Below are 13,518 nucleotides of genomic sequence, written 5' to 3'. Positions count from 1 at the left end.
ATGGCTTTAAAGGAGGTTAGTGCATTTCAGTAGCTCCATCATTCCATTCTTTCATTCTTCATCATAATCTGTAAACAAAATTATTTGCATATTTTTGGGTATTTACAATACAGTTTATAGTTTATGTAGTGTAAAGTTTGAACATTACAAATCATTCCTTATATGTGTTGAATTGCCCTGTTGAATTGATTAACCACAACACATTCTCTCCGCTAGAATCAGCTGACGGTCCCGTTGCTGACCTCCATTGTGGCAGCGGTGCTCGGCTCCCTCCAGATAGGATACCACACAGGCAACATCAATGCTCCTGCCCGAGTGAGTAGAGCTGACTTTGGGGGCCAACTGCTGGTTAGCATGGTTTCTCAGTTTACATACAAACTTCTCAGGGCCCTCATAAAACACTGAATAAACTTTACCAAGTCAGAGAATATTTCTCTTCAGCCAGCGCTGGATTTGGAAGGCTTCGTATTTGCGCACAGGTAGCTATGATGTCTAGCTTGTGTTGATTTATCGTCTGTGTGTGGATATAGTCCAGTCCTCTTCGGCTGTTTTTTCATTATGAAAACATTGGGACTGGTCTCAAGATATTAGTCATGTCTTTCAAGCAAGTGAAATGCACTTTCAGAGTAAAGTATTAAACTTACAAGCTGCTCTGAGTTTCTGTCCACATTAGCATTACGTATGCTGTTTGTTTGTTGATGTATTATGTAGTGTCTGAAATTAAAGTGCTGACTCATTTAATCAGACCCAGACTCAATAAAAATTAAGATGCAATTCATATTTGTAAACCCAAATGGCTCCATTTAATGTTTATGCACAACAGTTTTTCTGAAACAAGTGGGAGTTTGCGATGTATTGCATATATCTAGTTTAATGAAAACTGCAAGTGTGAGCATGTAGCAAGGTGTGATATATGATTAATAACCTTTTGGTTTTCTTCATTGAGGTCATTGAGGAGTTTTTCAACACAACATGGAGATCCAGGCACAATCAATCAATACCAGACCACAGTCTCACATTCCTTTGGTCCCTCTCTGTTAGTATTAAGGACTTTGGAGCACTGCTTGGTTCACTGGGGGTCAAAGGTCTTGCTGACACCTTTGGGAGGTGAGAAAAACTTTTCTGTAGCACAAACACCCAGCCCACTTTCGCAAAATGCCATTTGTGGATTATTATTATTATTATTATTTGTTGTTGTTGTTTTTGTTTGTTTGTTTGTTGGTTTGCTAATATTTATTAACTGATGCATAAATAAATAAATACAATATTTATTTATGTATGTATTTATTTATTTATGTTAATACCCGTATTTGTTAACTGATATAAGTAATACTGGGGAATTGTATTTCCCTATGGTTTTATTATATTATTATATTATTATTATTATTAGTAGTAGTAGTAGTAGTAGTAGTAGTGTTATTATTATTATTATTATTAATTATTGTTGTTGTTGTTTATTTGTTTTTCTGACTATTTATTGAATTTTTTTGTTGTTTATGTATTTATTTATTTATTATGTTTGTCTGTTTGTTTTTTAATATTTGTTAACTGATATGAGTGATACTGGTGGATGTATCCCATTATAGATACACAGACATAAATTTGAACCTTCAAACCTAACATGTAACACGGTCATTTGAATATTAAATGGATATTTATTTATTTATTTATTCATTAATTTATTTGTATATATTCAATCATTTACAGAATATATATATATATATATATGTATATATATATATATATATTATTTTTTTTTTTTTTTCATGATAGCCATGTATGATACATACTGATAAATAGAACTTTTTCAGTGTATTTAAAGACACTTAATAATTTAACTTCTTCAAATATGTTATCAGGAAATTTTAACATAAAAAGTTCATTAATAGTTTAAAAAACAGCACCTAATCCTAAAAGTTTCCCACCCACAGATGTAGTGTTAGAGTGTTATTTTAAAATAATTATATAAATACATTTCCTTGCAGGCGTAATGCTATTCTGATAGTGAATGCCTTATCTGTGGTGGGTGCCTCTTTGATGTTTATGAGCAAAGCCACGGCATCATTTGAAGTGCTTATTTTGGGTCGTCTGATCTTTGGCTTGTTCTGCGGCCTGGTGATGAGCCTGAACCCTCTGTACATCCAAGGTGTCTCGCCTACAAACCTCCGCGGTGCCTTTGCAACTCTGAACCAGGTCTCCTTCGCCTCAGGCATTCTGCTGGGCATGGTGAGACACACCTGCTCCCATTCTGTTTACAACTTTGTCCTTAATAGTTCTATAAATCGTAAATAACTGAGGCCTCTCATAAATGCAAACCTGATGGTTTGTTTTGTGTGTATCTCAGGTGGTGGGCTTGGAATCGGTACTGGGCACGGAGAAATACTGGTCCCTAATGTTGTCTCTATCCCTTATTCCTGCAACGCTCCAGTATATGAGCCTTCCTTTTTGCCCAGAGAGCCCACGCTACCTCTTCATCAACAGGGGCAAAGAAAAAGAAGCAGAGGCGGGTGAGTTACAGTAATGACCTTTCTTTTGGGATACGCTGACTTATGACTCATTTAGAACAAAAGAAAATTTGTTAAACCTAGTGTGACAAGAATTTTAATCCAGCATCTTTCTTTCCATTACAGCCCTGAGAAGACTTCGGGGAAATCCAGAAATGGTGATGAAAGAAATGGAGGAGATGAGAGAAGAAGCAGCCCATAGTGAAACAGGAGTGACTGTGAGAGAATTCTTTAGGAAGCGACGCTACAGGCAGCCCATAATACTTGTGCTTATCATAAACCTGGGCAGCCAGTTATCTGGATTCAATGCGGTTGGTGTTCCAATTGAAAAATCATGCCCGAATGTCCATCACTGCAATATTTGATCTAAACATGAAAGTTTTTCTAGACTATATCCATCATGAAGGCCTCTTTCCATATTTTAATGAGTATGATGGTAATGACGATTCAATAGATGGGTCTGAAAATCTGTTCAAGCAAGCAGTGTTGAGGAAAGTTACTTTTAAAAGTAATCCATTACAATAATGTGTTACTCTATTAAAAAAAGTAACTAATTGCATTACTTAGTTACTCTTTATGAAATGTAATGCATTATATTACTTTCTAGTTACTTTCATCACCTAGGCTGGTGTTGGGTTACTCCACCCCAAAATGAAAATGTTGTCATTAATCACTTACCCCCATGTCATTCCAAACCCGTTAAAGCTTTGTTCGTCTTCGTAACACAATTTAAGATATTTTGGATGAAAACCGGGAGGCTTGTCACTGTCCCACTGACTGCCAAGTAAATAACACTGTCAAGGCCCAGAAAAGTATGGAAGACACCATCAAAATAGTCCATCTGCCATCAATGGTTCAGTCTGAATTTTATGAAGCAACAGGTTTGGAACGACAAGGGGGTAAGTGATTAATGACAACATTTTCATTTTGGGGTGGAGTAACCCTTTTGTTAATAACAAAAAATTCAAAAGTTATATTTTTGGCAACTGTTACGGGGTACTTGGCTTAGTCATAATTAAATGTCAGACATGTCAATATCTGTGATGTTTTTCGACATGATTTACACACTAATCACACTAATCTAATCTAATCTCAAATTATAACAAAATGAATGTGCTGTGATGATATACAATCAATCCAAAAAATATTCAGCCACCAGATATAATTTTTGATATTTTACTAGTGGGTACAGGACACTATAGTTAATTTATGTAAATGAGGATAACAAAATAAAGTAAACTGTGACCCAGAACCCAGAAATGCTTTATACAGTGGACTACCAGTAAAATTTATAAACATTTGGGACCAAAAATTATTCAGACACTTTGACCTGACCATGTTTTGCTTAAAAGTTTTTTCTTTAATTGCTGATGCAACCTTTTTACACCACAAACTGAACAAAATTAAGCACTACTTGGTAACAGGTCAACAAAGTATTGATAGTTGTGTAAATATTGTCATACTAACAGTTTTTTGTTTTTGTTTGAATGTAATCCATGACATACCTTTCTATCAAAGTTATCTGGCATTATCAGAATGAATTTGTTCTGACACAGTTTAACTCTGAGTTCTTTCATATTTTATTACCATTTTCTAAACTATATCGAACAAACTGTGATAATATGAGAAATGTTGAAAGTGTCTGAATAATTTTTGGTTTGACTTTATGAATACAGCCCTGCCTAATTAATATTCACGTTTTCTCACATCAATACATGTTTCTGAAGATAAATAGAGTGTAAAGATTCTCCCATGGGTTTGCAAGCACAGCAAAACTGCCAAGAATAATGCTTTACCATGTCTCTTATTTTTCTACCAGATCATAAATTACTCTACTAAAATGTTTGCCCAGTCCAATTTTGATGAAGCAAAATATCTGACACTAGGGGTGGGAGCCGTCAATGTGGCATTCACCATAGTAGCAGTGAGTATTCATTATATTTTGTTCATTTTCAGTCTAGTGAATGTAATTTTATTTTATTATTTCATTTTATTTTATTATACTGGCCTATACAGTGATCAACTGTGATACAGTGATTTAAAAAAAAAAAAAAAAGTAATGTAATAAGCCCATTTTCTAGGTCCATGTGATTCAGCTGTATAGTTTTCATGTACATCAAAATAGCTGTTTGTTACTCTTTTCTTATGGAAAATGTAATTTCGTGTACCTTTTACAAGACTTTTGTAACTAAATTACAAATAAAATAACCTTTGACATTTTGTTTCTCTTTCTCTCTTTTCCAAAGTTCTTTTTGGTGGAGAGAGCAGGGCGCAGGAAATTGTTGCTTGCTGGATTTCTCTCACTAGCGCTCTGCAACCTACTTATGACCATCACATATTCCATACTTGTGAGGCTGAAGATCCTTCTTCTTTTTCAAACTCTAGAAATTAGGTCAGAATTCTTGACTCATATCTACATCTCTTTTCTTTTTTCAGCCCATAATTCCAGACATCCGTAATATTCAGGTGTTGGTGATTTTCTTCCTGATCTCAGCTTATGAAGTGGGGCCTGGACCAATCTCTTGGTTCATTGCTGCTGAGCTTTTTGACCAGTCGGCCCGTCCCATTGCTATGGCCTTCACTAGCATGCTTAACTGGGGAGGGAAGTTTTTACTAGCACTGCTCTTTCCACCTCTTCTGGTACTTGCATCTCTTATTTTGAACATTTATACTGTATAATATTTTAGTTTAGCCTACCTTGAACCTTTAATGCATCAACTTCTTGTTTGCAGAAAATGTGTGGGGCCTATGTCTACCTCCTCTTCATGTGCATGGCCTTGATTGCCTTCACCTACACCATGTTTCGTCTTCCTGAGACCAAGGGACGCACTTTTGATGACATTGCGGCTGAGTTCCGTGGGGCCGAGGGCATTCCACTACATAACAAGACCACATTTAACACGTTTACCTGATCACTGTCAGCTTTAGAGTTAACAAGACCTTTAAACAGTGAACAAATGAAACTGGTGTTTTTAGAACCAGTAATGACGTACTGTATATTAAGAATCCTGCATATCTCATACAAAATGTTAACATTTATTCTGAAAAAGAAAACATAACCTTAGCAGGTTTTTATCACAATGTGAAGTCTCACAACTTTCTGGTTTGTATACTCTTGCCAGACAACCTGCAAGACAAATTTAAGAAACTAGACTGACAACATTGACAGATATGTCAACCGTGAAACTACTTCATAGTAATTTGTAAGAAAAACCATGTAACCTATTTTCACTGTATAAGCATTCCATGAAATATTTGCAATATATACATATTTGTTTCTTATTTAAATGATAGAACATGTGTATACGATTGTAAACATGAAATAAAAGATTTAGCATTTCAGCATTCCACTTTAACAAAAAGTGCTACACATTGCTCTGATTTGCCTCTCTCATTGTTTTCCTTTTATTTTCTTTCTTTTTTTTCCCAACAAAATTGGAAACATCCAGAGTTCCAACAAACTGAGAAGGTGAATTTCATAACACCCTTTGTAAAAGAGAATATTGAGGGCATGACATTGTGTACATCTTGTGAACTCAGAGGAAAAGCTTGGAATCGCTTTCCTGTTTCATGTTGTCTATAATAAGGTAATTAGAAGATTACAAGAACAGAGAGAATTTCTCATTATCAGAACCCATTAAAAACAAATATTAGAACAAACACACTCTTCACGGTGGAAAAATGAAATGCACTCGAAAGAAGCCACAGAGTTTTACAGCTCAATTATGTAGACCTGTAAAATACAGCAGCATTTCTTAACAGTCTTTCGTAGTCCAGTAATGAGACCCGTTTGAAACTGTCAGCTTTCGTGAGATTCTGTCACTTAGTCATACGCTTGTTATATCTAATTATCTAATTAAAATGCGCAGACAAGCCATATTTAATCTAATGTAAGCCGCCAGTTACTGATCAGAAATATACTGTATATGCATGTCACCTAGAAGGCAGACCTTTGAATTTTGGGCTTAAGCCTGAAATAGCAATAATATATTGTTTAGATAAAAAGTACACTTCTCAAGCAAACAGATCACAAAAAGGAGATATATATTATCAGATCTGGACATTCCTGGTTGTCAATTACATTGTCATGTCTTGTCAACCTTACTGTAGAACTGTACAACACTGAAACTGAAACTGAAAGAAGTGTGCCTGATATTACTAATTAATTTGTCAAGCACATTGCATTACGGGTTACACCATATGAGCTGTTTTATATGGTACTTAGGGTAACCATAAGTCCTCTTTTCATGGATATGCCATCACCAGGATTTGTAAATTGCCTAAGATATCCAGGTTTTGGATTTGTTTTACTCTTGAAGTGCTCTGTACAATCCTCGTACATTATATGTATGTGTATTTGCATTGTGCACACCATGACTGGCTGATTATGTACAATGCCTGCATGCTATTGGTCAAACTACTTTCAGTTATTACCTTCAGCAAGTAAGAAAACAATAGGAAAACAAAACCTGGACACATGCCTGGGAGAAAATGAATGTACTGCATGGTCGCCTTAGCTTAATGCACATTTTGGAAAAATACATCATCAAAACTCTGTGTAACACATAAAATACTGTGTTATACAAGAAATGACATGCAGTATGGTAGTGTGCTATATTGTTTTTCCTTGCAAATATTTTTCCTAAAGCTGAAAACACTTGTAATTTTAAAAGAAAAAGATAGGGGGAGTTCATGATCTATTGTAGAATATTGCAACAACATACAGCAAGGTACTGTAGCAAATTGGGCAGCAGTCTCCCATTTTTTTCTGTGTTCTTATCTACAGCACCCAATCTGGTCAAATTTAAAGTTTTGTGAATTGAACATTTGCACAACACTGCCAGTTTAGTACAGGACAAAGCTTAGATATCTCCCTGAGTGAGCAAATTTAAACAAACAAACAAAAAAAGACCTGAATAGACTTTCAAACAAGTATGGGTCTCGAATTCTTAAAGACCTTTCAACGAGTGACAATCTAGTGTACTTTAATGCAATGAGCATACCTATAGGATGGTATATTATATAGTATACTGCAACTGGTCATGCTAAAGCTTTTTTCTTGGCACATAACTAAAATTGGCTGCAAATTAGTTGGATTTTCAGCCAACATTTAAACACTTAAACACACCATTTAAACTGGATGATGTCCTATGGCAGAATTTTCTAGATCAACAACGTAACAACAAATCCTAATATTGTAAAGAAGCAGAGTGATGTCATAGTGATGTCACATCCTGTGCTTCCCCTATTAAAGCATTCATGGGGTGCTTCTCAATATCCCTCCTCATTTCCTCGCTCATCCGTCCTCCATCCTATAACCCGGAAACTGATCAAGCTCAGCCATCTTGCAGGACATCTCAATTCTCTAATTACACTGTGAGAAGGCGAGGAGCGAGGATACACAGGCGTATTCTATGCAGAAGTCTTTTTTCGGCAAAAAACCTGATGCACGTGTAAATTCTCCTCCCCCTTCATATATAATAATTTACATTTAAAATATAATTTACATTTATATTTTGCCTTTGCACATGTAAACCATACATGTTATATATTTTAATCAGGGCATCTTGCTTTATTGGTATTTATTATGAATGCCTTATTAAAATTTAACAACATAAGGGCAGATTCCTTTTTGCGCAGCTGATGACGCTTGAGTGGTCAATAATATTCCAGTGTTCATCCTTTGATTCCGTCCTCAGTTCCTTTCCTTGCATCCTTTCCTCATATCCTAAGGGGGGTGGAGCTAAGACTCGAGGAAAGGTAGCGAGGAGAGGAAATGAGGATGCACAAATTTGTGATATATGTCTAGCTTGGCTAGGGAACTAACATGATTATGCTAATAATCATTAAACTGATAATTGTGCAACATATTTCAGGTAGGATATCAGTTCATACTGTATTTTGTTTTTAAAATTAACTGAAAAACAAATAGAAGTAATTGTTTTGTAGAATCCAGTGATGTTACACAGACACTAATATTATGGGTCCCACATTGTGAATCTGCACAAATGGCTGCAGTCATGCTAAGGGTGTAACCTATTTCTACATGTCTTGGTTTCGACAACAACAAGAGTCAATTAAACACATTGCTTTCACAACAATAAACCAGATTCAAACTTTAGTGAATTTCCTGTAGATAAGACTGCAATTGAGAAAGGGTCTTTCACAGTGAAAAATCTGCAGGCCGTCGACAGTGGTGTGTACTTCTGTGCAGTGAGTGAACACAGTGACACAGAATTACTGTGCTTCTGTACAAAAACCTAAAATATTCATGTTCCCTACCTTCTGTATCTGGAAAGACAGAACAAGTGTTGTGACAGGTGTTAAAGATAATGAAATAGTGCTGAAATTATTGTAACCACCAGCCTCCAAACTATGCAGCTTGCATCAAAACAAATGTTACTACTTTGCAGAGTTTAGCTCTAACCCTAGTGAAATACACCTAAACATGCTAATCAAGGTGTTCGAGGCAGTTGAGTTTGGTTGATGTTAAAGATAAACAATTTAAGAAAGTGGACCTTTAGGGCCAGTCCTCTTTTCTCTCTCTTTTCACGAGATGCAAAATACTTACCAATAAGTACATATCACTGCAGTTTCCAACAGAAATGTCCACTGAGTGGTGCTAAAAGTGTGTTTTTTTTTTTGTTGTTGTTTGTTTGTTTTTCCCGGAACAGATAAACGTATGTTTTATTCGACATTGGTTTTGTATGTGTCACTGCAGTTCTGACTTGAAATGTCCCTTGAGTGGCTCTATAATGATTTTTGAACACTGACTTCCGAATTATATTAAAAAATAATTAAAATAAATAAATAAATTAATTAATTAATTAATTAATTAACAATTTCAGCAACAATTTTATAAATGAGCCACTGAATCATTTACTTTACTAATTTGTTCTATGTTACATTACACATAGATAGATTTCTCACCATCACATTTACAAGAGTGCATTATGGTCATATATCAGCACTGCTGTAATGAATATCACTGTGATTAATATCAATCTTGCTGCTTCATTACCTGCAGCACTCAATGGAGGCAGCATGACTGCATGAACAGTATAGCAAACTGAATTAATATTTAGCCACTTACATTTAAGACGCAATATAAGCAGTATTGTTGTATGTTTTTTCTCCATCATTGAAAAGTGTTTCAAACAAAGCCATTCCAGGAGCTGTTGAAACACTGAACAACACACTAATGGTTGACTACAATAGGATGAATCCAGCAGATGGTGCTAAAGGCTAGCATTTTGTCTATACTACAGGAGAAGTAGCTCACATTCCTCGAGCTTTCGGTCCATTAAATCAATTGTATTTCAGTTAAAACTTTTTTTTTTTTTTCGTTAACTTCTCTTTCTTTTTAAACCATTAACAAAATGAACACCAGTCTCATGCACTGTTCTTTAACTGGTGGCATGTCATCAAGTTACAGGCAGGTGAGTTTGGTCAATGTTTTAGATAATCTCTGCAAGAAACAGGACCTTAAGGGCCAGTTTTGAGAACTACTGTGTGACATGCTCACAGCAGTATTTTTGTGTATGTACAGACATTTGCAAGTTCTTTATGCAGCAGCACACATACAGATCTTGCCTGCCAAGAACAAATATTTACATCGTCATAAAACCATTATTATGCTAAATCTCCACTTGAATTTCAATGCTGTACATGGCAGTATTTTCAAGATTACAGATCTCTTTAATCTATGCTATGAAAATGGTATCAAAGTGATGTCATAGTGATGTCACGTCATGTGCTTCCCCATTAAAACTTTCACAGTTTCCTTCTGCATGTGTGGCATATTGTCTAGTCTAACCAAAGAGCTAACATGATTATACTAATAATCATCAAACTGATAATTCTGCAGCATATTTCAGGTAGGGTATCTTTGAGTTTAATCTGTATATTATTGTTTTGGACTTGATTGTAAAACAAATTTAACTAACTGTATCATTATTTTGCAGAATCAAGTGATGTTACACAGACACCAAGATTATGGGTTTCACAGGGTGAATCTGCACAAATGAACTGCGGTCATACTAAGGGTGCAGACTAATGGTACATGTATTGGTTTCGACAACGACAGGGAGAAACAATGAGACTCATTGCTTCTATAACGACAAAAAGCAGTCCAGACTTTGGTGAATTTTCTGATGACAAATACTCAGCTGAAAAGCCTGTAACTGAGAGAGGGTCTTTTACAGTGAAGAAGCTGCAGCCTGATGACAGTGGTGTGTATTTCTGTGCAGTGAGTGAACACAGTGATACAGACTTACTGTGTTGCTGTACAAAAACCTAAAAAGTGCTTCATACCTTATGTATCTGGAAAGACAGAACAGGTGTTATGACAGGTGTTTATAATGATAATGAAATTTTATTGAAATGATATCCAAATGTTTGCAACTCCACCATACTTGTTGGAATCTTTAGAGAAAATCTAAAATTCACAAATAACTTTGCAGCTTTAAGCCACAAAATGCCTTATAATGATTGTGACCACCAGCTTTCATTATATTAATAATAATAATATTAATAATAATAATAATAATAATAATAATAATAATAATAATAATAATAATAATACATATAATAATAATTAGTTAATTAAATTAACCTTGAAGTGTCTGCAAGTTTCATGGCAATCACTATCTTTATGAATGAGTCACTGAATCATTTACTTAACTGATTTGCTCAAAAACACTGAATCATTCAGGAACAAAAGACCATGTTAGTATGTCTTTTTAAGAAATTTAATCTTGTTACATTTCACATACAATCACTTTTGTTACTATTACAAAAGCAATTTCACATTTACAAGCGTGCATTGTGACCATATATCAGCACTGCTGCTGTAATGAACATCACACAATCTTGCTGCTTCCTTACCTACAGGACTCGATGGAGGCAGAATGACTGCATGAACAGTTTTACAATCTGAATGAATATTTAGTCACTTACATTTAAGAAACAATATTAGTGGTTGTATTGTCTGTTTCCGCTCCATCAATGTATGCAGTTTCAAACAAAGACATAGCAGAAACTGTTGCACCACTGAACAGCACAGTAACGGTTGATTCACAACAGGACATGAATCCAGCAGATGATGCTAAAGGATCGAATTTACTGTATTTTACAGGCACAGTGGCTCATAGACTTGGTAACTGTGTGATTGTGACCTTACATCAAACAGTCACCACATGGAACCTTTATGTGTAACATTTTAAAGGTACTGAGTGATGTCGTAGTGATGTCACATCCTGTACTCTGTAATTCAAGCTTTTCACAGTTCCCTTCTTCATTCATGACACTTCTAGTCTAGCCAGAGAACTGACATGATTATACTAATAATCGTCAAACTGATAGTTCTGCAACATATTTCAGGTAGGACATCAGTTCCTACTGTATATTATTGTTTTGGACTTAATTGGAAAAATATCTATCTAATATTATTCTTTTGCAGAAGCCAGTGATGTTACACAGACACCAATATTATGGGTTTCACGGGGTAAATCTGCACAAATGAACTGCAGTCATACTAAAGGTGCAGACTATAACTACATGTATTGGTTTCGACAACGACAGGGAGAAACAATGAGACTCATTGCATCTATAATAACAAACAACAGTCCAGACTTTGGTGAATTTTCTGATGATAAATACTCAGCTGAAAAGCCTGTAGCTGAGAAAGGGTCTTTTACAGTGAAGAAGCTGCAGCCTGATGACAGTGGTGTGTATTTCTGTGCAGTGAGTGAACACAGTGACACAGACTTACTGTGCTGCTGTACAAAAACCTAAAATGTCCATGCTTCATACTTTGAAAAGGAAAGACAAAACAGGTGTGATGACAGGTGTTAATAATGATAATAAAATTTTGTTGAAATGATATTCAAATGTGTGTTTGCAATTTCACCATACTTGTTGGAATCTTTAGAGAAAATCTACATAAAATTCACAAAATGACTTTGCAGTTTTAAGCCACAAAATGCCTTGTGACCACCAGCTTCCAAATCATATTATATAATAATAATAATAATAATGTACAGACAATACTACTGTTAATACTGCATCTTAAATGTAAGTAGTTAAATATTAATTCAGTTTATTACACTGTTCATGCAGTCAAGCTCCCTCCGTCGAGTGCTGCAGGTAAGAAAGTAGCAAGATTGTGTGAAATTCATTACAGCAATGCTGATATATGGCCATAATAATAATTTGTTAGTAAATATTATTATTAAAAAATAACGTGGTAGTGTCTCTTTCTGCAAGTTTCATGGCAATCACTATCTTCATGAATGAGTCACTGAATCATTTACTTAACTGATTTGCTCAAAAGCACTGAATCATTCAGGAACAAAAGACTATACTAGTATAAGCCTTGTTAAGAAATTTAATCTTGTTACATTTCACATACAATCACTTTTGTTACTATTACAAAAGCAATTTCACATTTACAAGCGTGCATTGTGACCATATATCAGCACTGCTGCTGTAATGAACATCACACAATCTTGCTGCTTCCTTACCTCAGGCAGAATGACTGCATGAACAGTTTAAGAATCTGAATGAATATTTAGTCACATTTAAGAAGCAACATTAGTGGCTGCATTGTCTGTTTTTGCTCCATCAATGAATACAGTTTCAAACAAAGGCATAGCAGAAGCTGTTGTAACACTGAACAACACAGTAAATGTTGAGTCACAACAGGACATGAATCCAGCAGATGGTGCTAAAGGATCGAATTTACTGTATTTTACAGGCACAGTGGCTCATAGACTCTGTAACTGTGTGATTGTGACCTTACATCAAACAGTCACCACATGGAACCTTTATGTGTAACATTATAAAGGTACTGAGTGATGTCATAGTGATGTCACATCCTGTACTCCATCATTAAAGCTTTCACAGTTCCCTTCTGCATTCATGACACTTCTAGTCTAGCCAGAGAACTGACATGATTATACTAATAATCGTCAAACTGATGGTTCTGCAACATATTTCAGGTAGGATATCAGTT

The 13,518-nt window shown here is 35.2% G+C and overlaps 1 protein-coding gene across 1 annotated transcript; it reads left to right on the top strand.

Moving 5' to 3' along the window:
• On the top strand, positions 1-5,458 carry LOC127180059 (solute carrier family 2, facilitated glucose transporter member 1). Its single transcript, XM_051133963.1, has 10 exons — positions 1-15; positions 217-315; positions 947-1,107; positions 1,986-2,226; positions 2,345-2,507; positions 2,631-2,815; positions 4,324-4,428; positions 4,751-4,852; positions 4,941-5,144; positions 5,237-5,458. The coding sequence occupies exons 1-10, from the start codon at positions 1-3 to the stop codon at positions 5,414-5,416; spliced, it is 1,455 nt and encodes a 484-aa protein (XP_050989920.1). The 3' UTR covers positions 5,417-5,458.
• The last annotated feature ends 8,060 nt before the right edge of the window (positions 5,459-13,518 follow it).

The sequence above is a fragment of the Labeo rohita genome, chromosome 17 (assembly GCF_022985175.1).
Source record: "Labeo rohita strain BAU-BD-2019 chromosome 17, IGBB_LRoh.1.0, whole genome shotgun sequence".
Lineage (NCBI taxonomy): Eukaryota > Metazoa > Chordata > Actinopteri > Cypriniformes > Cyprinidae > Labeo > Labeo rohita.
This window is presented reverse-complemented; position numbering and strand designations above follow the sequence as displayed.